Raw genomic sequence first — 21467 nt, forward strand, 5'->3', positions numbered from 1 at the left:
AGCCTCTGATGAAACGCTGATGTTCTGTCCTGCTTTCTATTTGTGTCTTGGACTGTTGTGGTAGGTGATATCATTTGTGGTTCTTTTTCTCAGAGGTAAATGGGATCCAAATCGATGTGTTTGCTGATGGAGTTCTGGTCTGAATTCAGGCCTCCAGGAATTCCCCTGGCTAAATTTCTGCTTAGCCTGTCCTAGAATGGATGTATTGTTCTAGTCGAAGTGGTGTCCTTCTTCGTCTGTGTGTAAGGATACTGTGAGAGTTGGTTATGTCTTTTGGTGGCTAGTTGGTGCTCGTGTATCCTGGTGGCTAGTTTCCTGCCCCTCTGTCTGATTTAGTGTTTGTTGCAGTCATTGTAGAGTATTTTGGAAATGACATTTGTTTTGCTGTTGGTTGGTCCTTTAGGTTCATCAGTAGCTGTTTCAGTGTGTTGGTAGGTTTATGAGCTACCATGATGTCAAGGTGTCAAAGTAGTCTGATAGTCATCTGAGATGTCTTTGTATGGTAGTGTGGCTACAGTCTCTGGCTGTGTTGTGTCTTATTGTTTGGGTTTGTTGTTTAAGAATCGGCGGACTGTGTTTATCAGGTATTCGTTCTTGAATATGCTGTGTAGGTATTATTCTTCTGCTGCTAGTAGTTCCTGGGTGCTGCAGTGTTTAGTGGTCCGTTTAAATGCTGTCCTGATGCAGCTCTGTTTGTGGGTGTTGAGATGATTGCGCCTGTAGTTGTGTATCTGGTCTGTGTGTGTTGCTTTCCTGTAGACACTGGTCTGTAGTTCTCTTGAGCTACAAATCTCAAAAATCGCAAACTCCTGTGGGCGCAATATGCTCAATCTAGCCCAAAGATGGGAAACCAACACCATCTGACTGAGCACCACCCACCAACAACTGTACTTCCCACATGAATGTCTCAGAAAGCAGGTATTACCAAAATGTGTCAAGTACAAACTACCCCTCAACACCCCACAAGCCAAAAGAATAGCAGAACAGAATGATTGTAGAATGTTGCGAGAAATGATTAATAATGCCTAGAACCAACTCCACAAATACAAATGGGTAATTTCACACCAGAAAACTTTGTACACCAATGCAACTGACAGGAATGGAAAAGCGCATTAGAACGAGCCATCAGCATCAAATAACAACAAACCAAGACAAAGAGAAAAACTATCCCCACAAGAAAAAGTGGACAAGCTTGCGCAAAAGAACAACACAGGCAATTCAGAAGCTTGGATTAAGAACCCGTCAGACTGACCACAAAAAGTTTGGAAAAAGCTGTCTTAGTAAGAGCAATGAACTACAACTACAGAGACACCGACAAAAGGACTTCCAAGCAGCATTAGGCTCAACCCTAAAAGACAAAGGACGTACATAAGAAACCCAGAAGACCATCAGACAGACAGTAGCATCAATGCTAAGCAGGAAGAAAGAAGGGAGCACCCTCAATACACAGAAAAGGAAAGCCCTAGAAGGACTCAGAGATATTGTAATCCTACTTGCAGACAAAGGGCGCATGACTGTCATCTAAAACACAACACAGTTCATTGCAAAGGTGCTCTCAGATACTGACATCCACCAATGGGTGGCGATGGAGTCCACTCCACAGCTAGAAAGCCTTATCACAGTATTCACTGAAGAAACTTCACAAATTAGATTAAATTAATGATAGACTTTCAAAGAAAGAAACCTGATGGATCCGACACATCCCACTTCTACAGAATGCTGAAGGTGCACAAACCTGGAGCCCCCCTCAGACCCATAGTCTTACTTCCCAGCACACCGATATACAGACAACAAAGGAACTTCACCGTAAACTGAAATATTTAGAAGACTCATGCCACTCCATCCACTCCACCTAGGAATTCCTGAACATCACCAAAGACACCAAGATAGAAGAGGATGAAGTCATGGTCTCCTTCAACATAACAGCCCTATTCATATCAATTAACGTCAGCCTTGCCAAAGAAACACTGACCGCACTACTCGATGAACCAAGGAGACGAACACCAGATAGCATCAACTCCATCACCAAGGACAGAATCCTCAAGCTAGTAGGTCTATCTCATTACCCACTTCACCTTCAATGACAAGACAGATAAACAAATCAACGGAACACCCATGGGATCACCAATATCAGGATTCTTACCAGAAGCAGTGATACAGAGATTCAAACAAACAGCTCTCCCCACGATCCAACCCAAGTTTTGGGTCCACCATGTGGATGACACCTTTGTCATCACGAAATGGAACAAATAAGAGGAATCCTACAATGTCATTAACAACAACCTTACTGGCGTATATTTCACCAAAGAGGAAGAGAACAACAACAGACCCCTCCCCCCCACTTCCTAAATGTCACAGTGGAATGAATAGGCAATGGAGAATGTAGACCAGCGTCTACAGGAAAGCAACGCACACAGACCAGATACTCAACTACAGGAGCAATCGTCTCAACATCCACTAATGGGGCTGCATCAGGATATTATTTAAATGAACCACAATACACTGCAATACAACCAGGAACTACAAGCAGCAGAAGAGAAATACCCACGCAGCGTAGTTAAGAACAATGGGTACCCAATATACACAGTCTGCCGATTATAAAGCAACAAACCCAAACAAGAAATCACAACACGCCCAGAGACTGTAGTCACACTATCAGACTACTTTGACACCTTGACATCATGGTAGGTCATAAACCTACCAACACACTGAAACAGCTACTGATGAACCTAAAGGACCAACCATCAGCAAAACAAACGTCATTTCCAAAGTACACTTCAAGGACTGCAACAAACACTACGTCGGACAGACAGGCAGGAATCTAGCCACCAGGATACACAAACACCAGCCAGCCAACAAAAGACATGATCAGCTATCACTAGTATCATTGCACATAGACGAAGAATGACACCACTTTGTCTGGGACAACACATCCTTCCTCGGACAGGCTAAGCAGGAATTTAGCCTGGGAAATTCCTGGCCTGTCATTCAAACTGGAACTCCATCAATAAACACATCGATTTGGTCCCCACTTACTAACCTCTAAGAAGAAGAACTGGAAATGATATCACCCACCTTAACAGGCCAAGACACACAAATAGAAAGTGGAACAGAACATCATTGCTTCACTGGAGGCTCACTGATGATATCTAGGATGGTGACAAAACATCTGAGAACAAACCTACCATTTCAGCAGTAAACTTACAACCTGAACCTCAACCTGAGCTACAAATCTTGTCAAATTGTAGAATTATGTCTGATAAAACTAAAGTCGCAAGATTTCTCATTTTCTACTCCAGACACAATGGTTATTATATATTCAGGGTAATGTTAAAAGAGATGTGAGCTTCTTAACTACATCGCACAAAGCTGGCCGAACATTGAAATGGTCAGAAACTGAGGGTCTGATGGTGGGTTTGCTCAACTTTTAGGGAAGAAAACCCCTTGGGGATATGTTTCCCTCTCCACCCAGTCAGCTTTTTAGAGAGGCCATTCCCTCCGTGATTTCCTTGTCAGATCCATGCCCCCCCAACCCATACCCCACTCCTGGCACCTTTCCCTGCCTCTGCAAGAAGTGCAAAACCTGTGCCCACACCTTCCCCCTCACCTCTGTCCAAGACCCCAAAGGATCCTTCCACTTCCGACAGAAATTTACCTATACTTCCATAACTGTCATCTACTGTATCCGTTGCACCCAATATGGCCTCCTCTGCATCGGAGAGATAGGACGCCAACTTGCGGATCATTTCATAGAACATTTGTGGGACATCCAACCAAATCCTCCACCCTGTGACTGAACACTTTAACTCCCCTCCCACTCCTCTAAGGATACGCAAGCCCTGGGCCACCTCTGTCGCCAAACTCTAACCACTCGAAGCCTGAAAGAAGAATGCCTCACCTTCCGCCTTGGAACCCTGCAACCACACACGGTTAATGTGGATTTCACCAGTTTCCTCATTTCCCCTCCCCCTACCTTATCCCAGTCCCAAGCCTCCAACTCTGAACTGCCCTCTTGACCTGTCCATTGTCTTTTCCATCTATCTGCTCTATCCTCCTCTCTGATCTATCACCTTCTCTCCCAGCTTCATCCACCTATTGCATTCTCAGCCCCCTGGCCCACAAGCCTCCATCCCTGATGAAGGGCTTATGCCTGAAACATTGATTATCCTGCTCCTTGGATGCTGCCTGACCTGCTGTGCTTTTCCAGCACCTCTTGACTCAGCTTTTAGGGACTTGAGATAACCTGTTATAAAATTTATTGTTTCTTTTGCAACATGTCCAATTTCTGCTTGCTGATATCCAGTATAGTGGAGAGGATATAGAACTCATCATGAACAAATTAAATAATCCTCTGATAGCTGTAGCATTGTGTTTTGATCATTCACTATAATTTACTGTCATTATTTAAAAATGTAATTTGGAAAAAATAATATGTATTTTCACCCTTATGGTTTTTTGTAATTCTCTTGGCTATAGAGAATAGTTGAGCTGCTTTCATTTCTAATTCATTTATGGTAAATCAATGACAAATTGATCAAAATGACATGAAATTAATACCTGTGCTGATATTAATATGTTGTGCTGGATTGCACTCTTATTTTCAATTATACTGGGGCTGCAAGATATTGGGAACAAGGAGAGCAAAACTTGACCCCCTGTCAATCCTTATTTTGTAAACTGCCCTTTGTATGGTTTCAGTTGGGAAAATAATAGATTGTAAATGTTTGTTTAAAACCAAGATGTTAATTTGTATTATTTTTTGGGAAAATGCTTCAGTACATATTGTACCAACTAAGGTAATGTTTTTCTTTTGCATGTAAGCTGAGTATTCGTGGGAAAAATAAAAAGGAGAAATTGGAAGATTTCTTTAAGAACATGGTAAAGACAGCTGATGAAGTTCTTGTTGGAGGTGTTAAGGTGTGTTAATTTTCTTTATTTAAAGACCAAGAAAATTGATAAAACTGTTATAAAAAGATTAATCTGTATTATTGTCATGCTGTGTTGTAGTGAGTATGTACTGTTGTTGTACATGTGATACCATATATCAGTGCTTTGCAGACTTATTTCCCACTGTGACACTGTGTAGCTGCTTGAAAGTTTGTGCAACTCCAAATTGAGCGTGGAGGGTGGGTGGGTGGGGGCGGGCAAGGTAAATTGAGAGTAGTAGAATCAAGGAACAGAATTGGTGGCATTGATCAAGTCTTGGAGATCAGTTCTTTAAGATATGCCCTCTAAGGCACAGGAAGTAAATAAAATCTGTCTGTACATTTCATGGGGCTATGAACCTTTTCAGCTGTTCTGCTCCACAGCCACCATTTTGCGTTGGTGGGCCTTGAAACTGGATTGTAACCTGCGGTTTGGGAACTCTTTCCATTTATTACATCTAATATTTGCTTAACCTACATAATGAGCGTAGAAACCCACCCAAAGCAAAATGTATCAGAATTCCCATTTATCTAACTGTTTCTTGATTAATGTTTCTTTAATGCCTGTGAGAGGAATTTCTAGAAAGCACAGCAGAGATGAGGAGTAAAGCACTTCTGAAATAAAACTAGAATCAGACAAGAAAGCAGGAAATTTTCTTAAATAAGTAATACATATAGGAGAGGGAGTAAGTTGGCTGTAACTAAACCACCACCTTGATGTCCTAATTGTTATCACCAGCATCCTGAGAGAAAAAATGAGAGCAAAATCCATGTAAATCTATTCAGAGTCACAAAATCAGTTAGTTTTTGTTTTAAGTACCATATACCAATATAGAATTAGGGTGCTAAACTTATTGAGTTTACCAAGCTGTAGGTTGCTTGGAAAAGGGAGTGTAAATTTCATGTATTTTGTTTGCATCATTTCCAGTAAATGCCGTGGTGGATTTTCAAAATATATTTTCCTAATTGAGTTGTTAATGTGGTTTAAGAAAATTCTAATGTGGTCAATTTTAAAATATATGGAAACATCTGCTTTACTCAGTTGCGAGTCTCCTGGCAGGATGCCAACATGGATGTTTGCAAAATTATCCAAAAAAAATGTTTGTTGGATAGCTACTAACCTAATTTTTTAAAAAAATTAGCTGCATTACTGATCCTTTACAAATACATGTTTTTTGGGGGAATTTTAACTATCTGAGCATAAACAGAATTACAGTTTGTGAATTAATATTTTTAATTTTAAACATTGAACACATATGTGTACAGGAGAGCCTCGATTATCCGAACAAGATGGACGGGGAGTATTGTCACAAAGCTGGACCTTTTTTCTCAAAGCTGTTCCTTTTCTCAAGAATACTGTGTCCTTGATTTTTTTCTTGAAGGGTCGTAAAGCAGTCCAGCTCTGGATCAGCTGGGTTGGTACAAAGATGAAAAGGATATTGGGAGGCCCTTTTTGTTTATACGTAAGCAAGTGAGACTTTAGGCCACAGCTTTCATATATTAGAAGTAACCTGTATAATGAAAGGGGGAGTGGTCAGTCCTGAAAGCTGAAGTCTTGTTTGAGTCAGTTCAGCAGTGGGCTGTGTGGAAACAGGCTGCTAGACACTCCCTCCTTCTGCCCTTCTAACTTTGACCTGTAAGCCTCTGTTTCATTTTTACTGTTTTTAAGGAGTTTGTTTATTGGGACTGTTGTGCATATTCGGGACAGCATAATTAAGTCTAGGTTGGATAGACTGAGTTCTGAGGGTATTCTTTATTCTATTCTTTGTGTTTCATTCCGTAATTTTGTGAATAAATTTTTGTCTTGTTTTAAAACCTGGTAGTCAACCTAGCTAACGTACTCTGGGTAATTTTCACTGTACACTTACCAAAACAAATTGCAAAGTTACGGCCTGAGCTGCCTGCTTAAGAATGTTTTGAGTGGTCTGGCCTAGTTCATAACAGTATTTTGTTCAGATAATTGTTCGGATAATCGCTCTGATCGTAAACAAGTGGTAATTTATGAGTGCCAGTTATCCGAACATTTCTCGATTATCCGGCAATGCATGCCATAACTGATAACTGAATGCTGAGTTGCCTAATGCCATTTTTAAGGGACCTTGAGATCTTGTTCGGATAATCGAAATGTGGATAATTGATGTTCAGGTAATCGAGGTTGTACTTTATTCACGCTTATCAATATATCCAAGCTTGTTTCTTGCCAGAAGATTGCTTTAGGTCTGTTGTCTTTTTTTTTAGTGGAAATATTACTCCAGGCCTTTTGAAGATATTTATCTGTGAGGTAGCTGCTGCATATAATGAAGATATACTACAATAGACTAGGAAAAAAAGCAAGAAAGAGAATTTAGCTACATTTTAAGGTTTGACTAAAAGGTCTAAATTATAAATTCAAATTCATATGGAAATTGAATAGATATAAATGTCTGAGTTTACCATATCATCAAATGAAATCATGTAACTAGTTAATTAAACTACATTCTGCATTAGTGTTGTTGCTACATAAACTTGATATTTGCTTAGTAGACTTTTTACGTTTTCTAAATTTTTAACTGCAATTGGAAAGCATTTTCACCTCTACCTCAACATCACCCCGATGTTTTCAAACTCCAAATAATTTCTTCTTCACTATGTTCTGTCCTTGCTAATTTATGTTAACTCTGTATTCCCCAGAATATTCCATTTAAAATTGTAATAACTTTAGCAATCCTTCCACCACCTTGTACCTGGCTTATTTCTTGGTTCCTGTTTCCCATTTCTCTGAATCTAGTAAATCTCTGTATTTTGCTATTATCCCTTTCTCAGTTGGCTCAGAATCCACTACTTAGTCAAAAATTTTGATCACTTTCCAATTATTTTCATTTGACTTTCCAGCTTCTTTGGTGTGAAGGATTTCCAGATTGATCTTACCTATCTACATAATGAGAAAATTGAAACCTATAAATGTCACATCATTATCAATTTTTAACAAAAAACAAATCTGCTGATTATCCATTTGCAGTTGCATAAAGGAAAATTTGTTAGGATACATCTAACCAGAAATGACAATATGGCAACCATTGATTAGCTGACTAAGATTAGCTATTATTTTGATTTAGATCTGAGACCATAGAAGTACTCTAGCAAGTACATAAGAATTGACTTGCTGTTTAAGCAAACCAAGTTTTTGAATTATGCATTAAGTTGTTTTTAAACTAGCTGCAAAATATTTTTAGGATGTTGATGATTTCTTCGAACACGAGAAAACTTTTCTTCTTGAATATAATAACAGAATAAAGGATGCAGCAGTCAAGGCTGACAAATTGACAAAATCACACAAGAGTAAGTCTTTTTTTTGTTCTAAAGCTTTGAATGTGAAGCAATACTATTGATACATTTAAAATATGTGAAACAAAATTTTTTTGTAGTATTTTATTTGTTTCTGTGGGGCTAGTACATAAATCAATAGAAAAATGTAGAGACTGAGTATTTTTTGGAAAAATAATTTAGTTTGTCTAGTTACTCAAATAATAATAATTGCAATTTTAAATAGTCATTTATTCAGTTCAGAATGATGGAACACATTAATCCTTTTTTTAAAAAAATGAATAGCTGATCAACCCATAGAAGTAGTTATGATGGTATTGTTGACTAGCACAGAGATACTGAAGCATAAATCAGTATTGTGGTGGGAAGGTTTAGTTGAAAGTGAAAAAGAAAGTTCAAGATTGGGAAAGGAATTGAAAGTCAAAAGGGAAGATAGAAAGAGGAACTAAGACTCGGGTGACTTTGATGTAATAACTGGGGTTGAAGGGAAAGGCTACACACAATACACAAGCAGGCATTTTGAACAGTTACTGAGAAACCATTTCTTCTACTTTTATGTAAAATATCTTACTGTAGTACACTACATGCTTTTGCTTTTCAGATGTGGCAGATGACAATAGTAGAATTAGTTCAACATTGCATACACTAGGAACTCAAGACTCAACAGATCTGTGCAAGTAAGATTTACAATATTTTTTTCTAGATATTTCATTTTACTTTTAGTGTCACTTGAATTATGAAATAGGAGATTTCATGATGGTTTGTTGGTCTTGATGGAATATTAAGTCTTAAATTTGGAAAGTGTTATCTTTGATTTCTGTATTTTGTTCACTTCAGTATTATGCTCACTTCAGTTGAGACCATGATGTGGAGATGCTGGTGTTGGGCTGCGGTGGACAAGGTCAAAAGTCACACGACACCAGGTTATAGTCCAGCAGATTTATTTGAAATCACAAGCTTTTGGAGGACTGCTCCTTCATCACGTGAAGTGAAGAGTGTATCCAGGACAGACTTTATAATCAGAGAGATTAGAAAAACCATACAGTGGTATGAGTGGTTTGTATGATCTTTTCATCTCTCATAATTATAAAGTCCTGTGCCTGGGTGCTCTCTTCTCTTCACCTAACAAAGAGGCAGCGGTCCAAAAGCTCGTGATTTCAGATAAACCTGTTGGACTATAATCTGGTGCTGTGTGGCTTCAGTTGATGCAACAGTTGAATTATTGGCTTTGCTGTCTCTGTATAGTGGGGAGAAAAATACCAGCCTGTTATTGATGCCCATTGTTGTTTTTGTACTGACTCGTTAGAAACATCATGTGATCAGAATAGAATCTGCTTTGGTTATGATGAAATAGTCAATTGATAAGTCATTGCCACACATGAAGAAAGATCACCTGAGTGAGGTGACGGGGTACTACTGGTGTCTGTGGAGATGGATTTAAGAGAGAACGGGGTAGAAATTAAGATTAGAGTGTTTCTTTATAACTGAAATGAGTAGTGCAATTAAAATTCAGTCAACAGTGTGATTATTTTGTCTAGTCTAGTTTTACAGCAATTCTTATTAAAACAGTGTCTTTATTTTCACCCCATCCATAATGATTTGGAACTGTATGTTTTACTGATAGACTTGCATGATATTGAGGATTAACATGCAATAATTACATAATATGTTCATTGTTGTAGGCAAATTCTCATGCAATACTGAATGAAGGGAGGGGATTGTGCATAATTGAACAAAAAAAACAATGAGAAAACCTGATCAACTGTATCTTATTCCTTTAGAGGTGCAACCTTACGCATTATTCACCAACCTCTAAATCCTATTGCCATAGGAGAGGGGGCAGAAACTGCAGCCAGTTCTAGGATGATCGCTTGTGATTGGAAAGACAACCAAGAAAAGTTGCAACCTATTTGGAAGTGCAGCATTTCCTTGTATGACTGTCAAGTTCTTTTCTATTAATCACTCGAGGCTCAGAATGTGTCAGTAGATTGTCCTGGAGGCTGATGATTGCCATTTATTCTAAATCTGCATTTTGATTTTATGGAGAGAGCCTCTATTCCTACCTTCTGTGTACATTTTAAATAACAATCAGCTAGACAGTTTATTTGCTTTCAAAGCCAGTGTTTATTGCCCATCCCTACTTGCCCTTGTGCTAGCTTCTTGAACTCCTGTAGATGTGTGCTGTAGGTAGATCCCTGGTGCTGTTGGGAAGGGAGTTCCAGCATTTTGACCCAATGACCCAGAAGGAATAGCAATATATTTCTAAGTCAGAGTGGTGAGTGGCTTGGAGGGGAATTACGGCAAATTAATTCCTGTGGTGCAGTGTTTAAGTCAACATTCCAGGTCACTAAAGAAGTTGGCAATTGTAAGTGCATTGATCACCATCTTCTGAAATTCTATACAGGAAGGCATTTTTAACCAGTATGCTGAGGAACCCACTAGAAAGCATGTTATCTTAGATTTGGTTTTGTGTAATGAAATGGAGTTAATAATCTTTTTGTGTGAAGTACTTCAGGAAAAATAGGATAACATGATTGTATTCATCACTGGGATTGAAAATGAAGTAGTCCAATCCAAAACTATGCTTTAATCCTAAATGAAAGAAAAATTGAAAGGTGAGTTGGCTGCGATAGACTGGGTAATCTCACTAAAAACATGATAGTGAGTAGGCAGTGGTTACTATTTAAAGAATGAATGCATGCATTGTCACCATTCTACTTTCTTCTTGGGCAAAGGATTACATCAGGAAAAATGGCCCAATTATGGCGAACAAAACAAATTAAGAATAGATTTACACCCAAAGAGGAGTCAGATAAAATTGCTAGAGAAAGTACCAAACCTGAGAACTTGGAGTGGTTTGGAAATCAGTGAAGGAGGACTAAGAGGTTGATTAGAAAAGAAAAATAGTGAGAGTAAACTTGCAAGTACATAAAAGTAGACTGTAAGAGCCTCTATAAATTTGTAAAAAAAAATTAGTGAACACAAATATAAGCCTCTTGCAGTCTGAAATGGGAAAATTGATAATGGAGAACAAGGAAGTGGCAGAGCAGTTGAACAACTGGTTTAGATCTGACTTCACAGAAAAAGACAAAAAAATCCTAGAAGGGCTCGGGAAGCAAATATCTTTTGGAAAAGAGGAATGGAAAGAGACTAGTATTAATTTTTTAAAAAGTGGTAGAGAAAGAAATGGGACTGAAAGCTGACAAATCCCCAGGGTCTGATAATTAACATCCCAGGTCACTTAAACAAATTGGCAATCAAAATCACAAATACATTAATTGCCATGTTTTGAAATTCTATACATCGGAGGATGAGAAATATAAACCACTATTTAAAGATGAGAGAGGGAGAAAAATGAGGGGGGATAAACACTAAGTCTAACATCAGAAGGCCATTAGAGTGCCACAGGGATCAGTAACTCCACAGGGAGGAGGTCAATTAGCTCAGTTGGCTGGGTGTCTAGTTTGCAAAGCAGAGTGATGCCTAATTGTGTGGGGTTCAACTCCTACACTGGGTGAGATTAGTACGAATTACTCAAATTTTATGGGCGGCACAGTGGTTAGCACTGTTGCCTCACAGCGCCAGAGACCCGGGTTCATTTCCCGCCTCAGGCGACTGACTGTGTGGAGTTTGCACATTCTCCCCGTGTCTGCGTGGATTTCCTCCGGGTGCTCCGGTTTCCTCCCACAGTCCAAAAATGTGCAGGTAAGGTGAATTGGTCATGCTAAATTGCCCGTAGTGTTAGGTAAAGGGTAAATGTAGGGGTATGGGTGGGTTGCGCTTCGGCGGGTCGGTGTGGACTTGTTGGGCCGAAGGGCCTGTTTCCACACTGTAATGTAATCTAAAAATTTAATCTAACTGGGCCCACAATTATTTATAATATATATTAATGATTTGGATGATGGATGTAAAGGTACTATCACCAAGTTTGCGAATGACATGGAGTTCACAGAGGCTAATTAACAGATTAAGTGAGTGGGCAAAAACTTGGCAGATGGAATATAATGTGGAAAAATGAGGTTATGCACGATGGTCGAAAGAATAGAAGGGCTGATTATTGTTTAAATGGGGGAAGACTGCAGAAAGCTGCAAAACTAAGGGGTTAGAGGGTTCTTATGCATTAATGGGGGTGGGGGGGGAAGCTAGCATCTAACTTCAGGTTTTAGGGAGGCAAATGAAGTGTTGATCTTTATTCTAAAAGGAATGGAGTATAAGAATAGGGATGTCTTGCTAAAATTACAAGGCGCCAGTCAGACCACTTGGTCTCAAAAGATTCACGCGATGAGAAAGACTGTTTTCGAGAGGTTGAGTAGGTTGGGGTCGTACACGTTGGAATTTAGAAGAATGAAAGGAAACCTGGTCTGTTTTGATAAGATTCATAGGAGCTTGTCAGGCTGGATACAGAGAGCTTATTCCCCTGTGTGCGTGTCTCTGACTATAGGGCATAATCTCACAGTAAAAGATCATCTATTTAAGATAGATGAAAATATTTTTCTGCTGTAGTAAATCTGTGGAATTCTTTACCACAGATTGCTGTTGAGGTTAGGTTATTCAGTATGTTCAAAGCTGAGAATGATAGATTTCTAATCAATAAAGGGAATTATAAGGCTTTATAAGACTCTTGAGGGGGTGGGGTGGGTGTGTGGTCAGACTACGTTTAGACTATTGTGAGCAATTTTGGGCCCCATACCTTAGGAAGGATGTATTGGCTCTGGGGTAGGTCCAGAGGAGGTTCATGAAGATGATCCCAGGATTAAAAAGCTTAACATATGAGGAATGTTTGAGGACTCTTGGACTATACTCGATGGAGCTTAGAAAGATGAGGGGGTATTTGATTGAAATTCCAGAATACTGAACCGTCTGGACAGAATGGACGTTGGGAAGATGTGTCCATTGGCAGGAGAGATGAGGACCCAAGGGGCATAGCCTTGGATTGAAGAAGGGAATACCTTTTAGAACGGAGATAAGGAGAAACTTCTTTAGCCAGAGAGTGGTGAATCTGTGGAATTCATTGCCACAGAAGGTTGTGGAGGCCAGGTCATTGGGTATATTTAAAACAGAGATAGATAAGTTCTTGATTGCCAAGGGCATCAAAGATTACAAGGAGAAAGCAGGAAAATGGGGTTGAAATGCTGGAGCAGGCTTGATGGGCGAATGGCCTAATTTCTGCTCCTATGTCTTATGGTCTGATGGAATTCAAGTTTATGGGGATATGGCTGGAAATTGGAGTTGAGGATTATAAGATCAACTATGTTCTTATTGAATGGTGGGATAAACCTGATGAGCAAACTGATTTACTTCTGTTCCTACATTTTATGATCTTGTGTTGTAAGGTATTCTGGATTCTATTGTAAACTATGTGATAACAGTCACTTAGAAAACACCAATAGCATTACACAAAAGCAGCATGGATTTATGAAAGTCAATTACATTTGACAAAACTACTGGAGTTTCTTGACAACTGAATTAGTTGAATAGATGAGGAAAATATGTGGATGTGGTGTATTTGGATTTTCAGAGAAGTTTTGATAAAATCCCACAATAAAAACAAAGCATGTCATATTGGTTGTAATATACTGGCATGCATTGTGAATTGGTAATCAGGCAAGAAACAAAGTCAGAATAAAGGGATCTTTTGCAGAGTGGAAGCTAGTGGTAATCAAATGTATTATTTTCAAGCTTATTGACAATGCAAAAGTGGAATTGAGTGTGGTAAGGAGGATGTAAAGAGCATTCAAGGCAATTTAGACAGGCTGAATGAATACACAACAAAATGGCAGATGCAATATAATGTAGTTAAGTGTGAAGTTGTCCACTTCAGTATGAAAACTATAATGGCAGAATATTACATAATTGGCGATAACTTCTGAAATGTTGATGTAGAATGAGATCTTTGTATCATCCTCCACTGGTCACTGAAATTAAACATGCAAGTACAGTAATCGATTAAGTCAAATGCTAATTTAGCCTTCATTGCAATAGGGTTTGAGTACAGGAACAAGGAAGCTTTACTTCAGCTGTACAGGGTGAGACCACACTTGGAGTTTGTGCACAGTTTTGGTCTCCTTACCTAAGAAAATACACACTTGCTATAGTGGGAATGCAACAATGTTTTACCAGACTGATTTCTAGAATGGCAGCTTTGTTGTAGGATGAGAGATCGAGTCTGCTAGGACTGAATTCACTGAGTTTGGAAGAATGAAAGAAAATGCTGTTGAAGTATATAAAACTCTGACAGGGCTGAGTAGACTGAATGCAAGGATGATGATTCCCCTTGACCAAGGATGGTCCAGAATAAGAGGTTGTGATTTCAGGTTATACAGTAGGCTATTTTGGACTGAGGTGGGAGAAATTTCTTCATTCAAGAGTTTGGTGTACCACAGAATAATGTAGAATCATTGAACATGTTGAAGAAAGAAGTATATTTCTAGAGGCTGAAGGTGTCAAAGCATATGGGAGGAGAACAGGAGACTGGCATAAGGGATGAGCTGTTGATCATGTTGAATGGCAGAGTGAGTTCATTGGACCAAATGGCTGCCTCCTCCTTCCTATTTTCTATATTTCTGTGTTTGAGGTTATGCCTCTTAAGATTGTTTTTCAGTGCCCTTGAAGTGGAAAATGTATAGGCTAGCTCATTTAATCTTGTAGTAGCTGGTCATGTCACGGTCCCCAGATCATGCTATTCTTTAACGCTCTTTATAATTGTACAGCTTATGAATGATCTGTGGTACTGAATTGTTCAAAACCTGCAAGTTGAAATAGTAATGGTTAGGGCTGGGTCTAAGATTGACTTCCTCTGCTATCTTTCCATAGTTTTTTTTTTCCACTCTTTTCAGCAACAAAAGCTGGACATAGTTCTATAAATTGGAACCTGCCAAAGCCTATGTTGCCTAAGTGGCAATTGACCTTGGCAGTGCAGTCTATAATGTTGTCTCTACTGTTTGTGCATATTAACAAACTATTACATTTCATAGCGTCCTGCATTGAGAGAATATGCCAGGAGTGACTGAGCTTCTGACAGTCACTGCATTTGTCTGCATTATATAACATTCACCTCACGTGAGCTCTTTTGCTTAATATCTCTTGCATAGTCTGAGTTATGGGCTTTCCCATTGCCTTGAGCAACTTTGAGAAATTAAAGCAACCGATCTTTAGTAAATTAGACTTGTCTAAAACAGTTGTGGTTAGAAACATAGAATTTTACAGTACAGAAGGAGATTATTCGACCCACTGTGTCAGAAAGAACTACCCAGGCAGTTCCATTCTCTAGGCCTATCTCCACAGCCCTCTAAATTCATCACTTTCAAAAATATATCCAGCTTTTTTGTTTTGAAATGTCTTGCGGAATCAGCCTCCACCGCTTTCCCAAGCAACATATTCCAAATCCTAACAACTGAGTAAAGAAGTTTCTCATCTCACGCCTCGCTCTCTTGCTGGCAATCTTGAAATTGTGATCCCTAGTTCCTGGCACACCAACTAATGGAAACAGAAAATTCTCCTTTATCCTGTCAAAATTGTTCATAATTTGAACATTTCAATAAAGTCACTTCCTAACCACATCTGCTCCAAAGAAAATAAGCCCAATATCTCTAATCTTTCCTTGTATCTGATGCAAAAATCTGTCCTATTCGTTGGACAGTGTTACTTTCATATGAACTGTACCAAGTCTTTTAAGAACTTATGCAGTCCTTGATTGCCCTCTGATGTTTAACATTGGTGAGTTAAGGTTTGCAACTGTCCGATATTTTTAATGCTATTTTTACATTCTTCGTGTGGAAACATTTATCTTTTGCTAATGTAAATTTATCTACATTTAAATATAGCTATGAAGCACAAATATTTTCCTGTACTATTTCACAAAATTAAATTATTGAAATTTGTATTAGGTTAATCTTCGTTTTTGGTGATTTATCCTGGAGAAATAACCTTTCAATTAGGTTACAGACATGATGAATTCAACAGCTTAGTTTTATTTATTTTTCATACTGATGATGAGTTCAAGCATGTGTAATGTACTCTTCGTATTGTGGCGTTTTCCACCGTACCAGAATTATTAAGCTAAAGAAAATGTTCAAACTTTTCATCTATGATTTATAAAATATGATCGTTCGCAGGTCATTCCTGACCATACAGACTATGTTTAACAGTATTGTAATTCTCAATACAAAAATAATGTTAAATATTTGACATAGAAAAGGGAGACCAAATTAATTATAACTTGCATTTTTGCATACTCGACATACTAACTATTTCTTGTAAATTTCTTTGCAATCTGCTTTATAATGCGTATGAATTTGCACATTGACTATTCATATCATAGGTTATAATGATGGTTAAGCTCAAACCGTTCATAGCTCATCTCCTGAACCCACAAATTTAATTATGCTCTTATCTGTTTTAACAATCATAACCTCAGTCAATCGAACTACATATTTGAAAGCCAAAGGGCACAATTTCCTTTGCATTGTATGAAGTTAAATAATAGATATGATCTAGATAAATGTATGACTATTACATAACACACACAAACAATCCTTTCCTGAGAGACCCATTACAGCTTGATCGTTACAGATCAGTGTACTACATGGTTCACAGAAGTGTGATAGTAAAAAAATGTATGGTTCTAAAGGGAAAGTTAATTGTTTTATGTCTGGTTTTGCATTGTGCAATGTTGAAATATGCATAAAAAGCACCAATATAAATCTTTTTTTAATGTATTCATATACCAAAGACATAAGTGTCAGTAAATATTAGGAAGAATTAACCTTTGTGGGTTTAGTTGGATATGCAGGTCCAGCCAAAATTGTTAAATGTAGTTAATCAGTACATTTTGGGAAGAAAAGACTGTGTGGACCAGGCTCTTAAGTATTACTATTCTGATGTGATACTCAGTGAAAACTAGACTGTTACATTCGCATTTTAAATCTTAGCATTCCCACTGAGCAATAATTCATTTTTAAATGAATTATTTTCTCTTGCAGATATAGCCAACCAAAAATTAACATTGGCAAAAATATGACCATAAATTGGTTTTTCAATCAAATTGTTTTGTTAATACTAAAAATGTATTATTCTGTATTTACTAATTTTGAATATAATGTTTTAGGAGTAAAATGCCCTTCTATCCAGAAATCACTTCTTCTAATGTCTGCATCAAATTTCTGAATCCGTTACTGGCACAGATGAGATCATTTGATAATTTGTCAAGTTTCGAGCAATGGTTCAAACTTAGTAGCATCCCCACTGTCCAACAGCATGTTACAGTTTTGTGATATGCCCATTAAAGACTAATTAAACTTGTTTCACTTAAGATATCTTGAGGTTATCATTTAAGAATAGATTCATTTTTTAAACGCAGGCCTAGGAATTGTTGAGACACCAAGTGAATTGCATGATTTCCCTTTAGTTTTGAATGGTAACATATAAGATACATTTGTTGGAATGATCAGTTTGATAAATTCCCATTGCTCATTATTTGCCATATTAGTTTTGGAAAACTACTTTACAGCTTGGTAATGTGTTCATAATTTTGTTTCAGATTTTTCTTGAAGGTATCAGAATTATTTGAAAAAACAAGGGTATGTCACTTTTGCATGCATATAGTTTCACTAACTTTCCAAATTTTGAAATTTAGCTGAACTTTCCTTCATAGGATTTTTTTTTGTATGCCATAAGCCTATTGTCATTTTATTCAGCATTGTTATAGATTTACAACTCCTCCATACATGTAGCACATTTTAACATAGAGAGAAAAAAATTCTTGAGGTGTTTTATATGGGTGTTAGAAACACAAACCAAAACCTTGGGTGAAGGACATGAATTTATTTTTAGGAGAATCTTGGAGGAGGAGGTATGAAGGAAGGAGGATTCTGGAGGGATCTCCAAAGTTTGGGACTTGGGTAGTTGAAGGCGCAATTATAAATGTTGAGATGGAGAAAGAAGGAAATGTACAAAAAGCCAAAGTCAGGAATGAAGAATTTGGTGGTTTTCATTTGACAGCACAGACTTTACAATTGAGGAAGGTGGTGGAGAGCTAAAGCTGGATGCTGTCAGTATATTTGGATACAGGGCTGGGGAGGAGTTCTAAAACTAGGGTCAGATCAGGTCATCAAGGGACCTAACATAAGATTGAAAGTATTAATTTGCAAATAGTAGGCGATTCTGAGAATACGTGGGTCAGTGTGGTTGGGGTGATATGTTTCTACGTGGGGTTTGGATGAGTTGAAGAATTTGGAGCATTAAGGAAGGGAGAGCATTGAAGTAGTTGAGTGGAAGTGAAAATGGCAGTAGTTGAGTTCTTGTTAGATTGGAGGAGGTCAACAAAGTTACAGATGTGCAAGTAAAGGAGGGTATGGGATCAGATATTTGGCTCCAGCTCTCTCAGGATGCTGAGTTTGCAAAATAGACAGGAAGGAGGCAGCATGAGGAGGTAGAGAAATTGACATTTCAGTGTAACCCTTCTTCAGGACGGGGAGTGGGTGTAGGGGGAGCTGCAAATAAAGGGGTGGCGGGGGCAGGGTGGTGAAGTGGAAATGGGTGAACACAGGTAGAAGGTTAGTTAATGGGAGGAATGAATCCGGCTGGTGGCAGGGCACAGTATCAGTAAGGGGAAGGGGCTGGGAAGGGAGTCAGGGGATGGGAACGGAGGTTATTTGAAATTGGAGAACTCAATGTTGAGTCCTCCAGGCTGTAGGCTGCCCAGGTGGAAGATAACCCCCCTTTCCATCCCTGACTCCCTTCCCAGCCCCTCCCCCTCCCTGCCACCAACCGGACTCATTCCTTCCATTGACCAACCAGGTCCTACCCTCTACCAGTCTTCACCTATCCCCACTTCACTACCCTGTCCTCGCCAACCCCTTTATCTGCAGCTCCCTCTCCACCTACCTCCAGTCCCTGAAGAAGGGTTAAACTCAAACTGTCGATTTCTCTACTTCCTGATGCTATCTGGCTTGCTGTGTTCTTCCTGCCTCCTGCCTATCTACTTTGGATTCCAGCATCTGCAGTTTTTTTTGTCTCTGTAACCGAGTTTGCAAAGTGGAGAGTGTGATGGAATTGGCAAGAATATTGAGTTTATGATCAGTTTCAAAGGTGATCCCAATGTTTAATTGGAAAAGTCTAAAGGTTGTCTAAACTTGGATGTCAGACAAAACATTTGACAGCACAGACTTTACAATTGAGGAAGGTGGTGGAGAGCTAAAGCTGGATGCTGTCAGTATATTTGGATAAGTTGGGCCAAAGGGCTTGTTTGCGAGCTGTATACCTCTGTGACTCTATATGTAAAAGCTTTACTTCTTGGAAATTATATCCAAAAACAATGTGCAGCTGAGACAGAGGAGTTGGGTTAGATCTTTAAAATATATTAGTGTAAGGATAGAAAGAAAAGGACATCCATTTACTTGACTGAATAAGTAAGATTATCTTAAAATGAGGGAAGTTCCCCTGATTTGAAGCAATGGGGGATAATCTTGGAGGAGGATGATCTCAAGAGTTGCAGCAATTATTCCTTGTGATAATTCAGAATTTGGGAGGATCGGCTGGATCAAGGGAGAACTATTTCAGAAGGGCTGTAATGGCAACCTTAATAAACATAAAGATTAGGGTATGAAATTGATCAGAAATTTAAGAGGAATGATGTCCAGGAAAGTGGAAGAGTGTCTTTGGGAGAGCTCAGTGAGGGCACTTGAGGATAGGAAAAAGACAGGCTAGGTCTGGGAGGAGGCTAGGGGTGTTTGGGATGGGGCGGAGGGACATTGAGAAAACTTTCCATAGACTTTTCATATTTGTTAAGAGATGTGTGGGGGAGGGGAAGAGGGAAGGTTTAAGCAGATAGATAGTAGTGGAAAAAAGATGAATGTTTTTTACTCTCCCAAATTATCCAACAGTTGCATGGTAGGTTTTGGTGATGGAGAAAGTGTCCCAACAACACATGATGCGCTCCAGCCAGATTTGTTGACGAATAGCTAACTAGTTGTGTTTTGGTGGATACATTGAAGTCTACATTCCTTAAGTTGAGGGAATAATGCTGATTCTGCATCAGTGGGAATTCTCAGATGGAGAAAATTTGCAAGAAAAAGTTTTATGGAGATAAGGCCATCAAAGATGGAGGTGAGATAGAAGCTGAACAAATGAAGAGCTGCAAAAGTATTGAATTGAATCAAACAACAAAAATTAATTAAGCACTTGGGAGTTTGAGAAGTACAGTTGAAAATAACTTGGGCTTTTTTATTGCAAGGTGTTTGAAGTGATTGGATACTTGTGGTTGGCGGTTATGTAAGATGGCCTTGTTGGTATTTTTGACCATGAGGATAGAGTTAACGGGGATGACTAGATTGAAGTTGTTACTTTGGATATAATTTGGAGTGTATATAGAAGAAGAGATTTGGGGAGAACGAGATGAGTGAATTTACAAGAGTGAATTGAGAAGGAGATTGAAATCAGTTAGGATAAGTTAGTAGTGCAAATGGTGAAAGAACAAAAAAGGAAGGATAACTTGATGAAAAACTTTAAGGTGGATGGAAGTTGATGAGTATTTTAAACCACAGTTTGAACCGATGAGATGTTCAAAGAGAGAGAAAATACCAGAAGAAGAGACAGAAATCCCAAAATGTAGAATACTTTTTCTCGTTAGGACATTTAATAGGTAGAAAATCATGTTCTGGGAATCCACAACTTTCCAGTACGTGGTCCCAGTGTGTGCTGGGAACACAGAACTGGATAATCTTCCCATTGACTTCCCTGTTGGGTCAGAGACCTTGTTGTATTGGAAGTTACAGGTGCCAATGTACATCATAACAGTATCCAGAGCAGTATGTCAAAATGAGCTGATGTGATCTCTGGATGTTAGCAGTCATTAAATTTATTTCAGTATAGTTTGTAGTAAACTTTTTATGTTAAATAAGTCCTGATTACAAAGCCTTGGGAATAACGATCCGAACATGGTAGACTGACGCACTTAGAGGGGTAAGTCGCAGGAAAATGTGCGGTGGTCTCCTTCTGTGTTGTAATCTCGATAAATTCCCTTTTTTATCCTCGCTGAAAATTTCTGACTTTAAAGTAGCATATTGGTTTTTAAAAAAAACTGTTTTGAGTTGCATCTGCTCCATTGCTGCTATTTGTGCTTATACTATTTTTTTTACTTTAACTATTGCAAGAAAGAGTTTACTTTGTATTCATACTGTTTGATCATTCAAATAAGTAATAGTCTGAGTTAAAATTATAATCTGATATCAAGTTAATCAT

At 38.6% G+C, this 21467-nt stretch overlaps 1 protein-coding gene across 3 annotated transcripts in view; it reads left to right on the forward strand.

Moving 5' to 3' along the window:
* The window catches only part of snx6 (sorting nexin 6), a 51624-nt gene that overhangs the window by 17956 nt on the left and 12201 nt on the right, over positions 1-21467 (forward strand). For 2 of the 3 annotated variants that reach the window (XM_043697873.2, XM_043697874.2), the window contains exons 7-10: positions 4822-4917; positions 8138-8243; positions 8830-8905; positions 17767-17806. In XM_043697873.2, the coding sequence (XP_043553808.1) occupies positions 4822-4917; positions 8138-8243; positions 8830-8905; positions 17767-17806 (318 nt within the window). The remainder of the gene's footprint in view (positions 1-4821; positions 4918-8137; positions 8244-8829; positions 8906-17766; positions 17807-21467) is intronic. The other variant, XM_043697875.2, reaches the window with a different exon arrangement.

This window comes from Chiloscyllium plagiosum, unplaced genomic scaffold, assembly GCF_037043375.1.
Source record: "Chiloscyllium plagiosum isolate Xiang-an unplaced genomic scaffold, Cpla_swu_hap1 HiC_scaffold_8, whole genome shotgun sequence".
Taxonomy (NCBI): Eukaryota; Metazoa; Chordata; class Chondrichthyes; order Orectolobiformes; family Hemiscylliidae; genus Chiloscyllium; species Chiloscyllium plagiosum.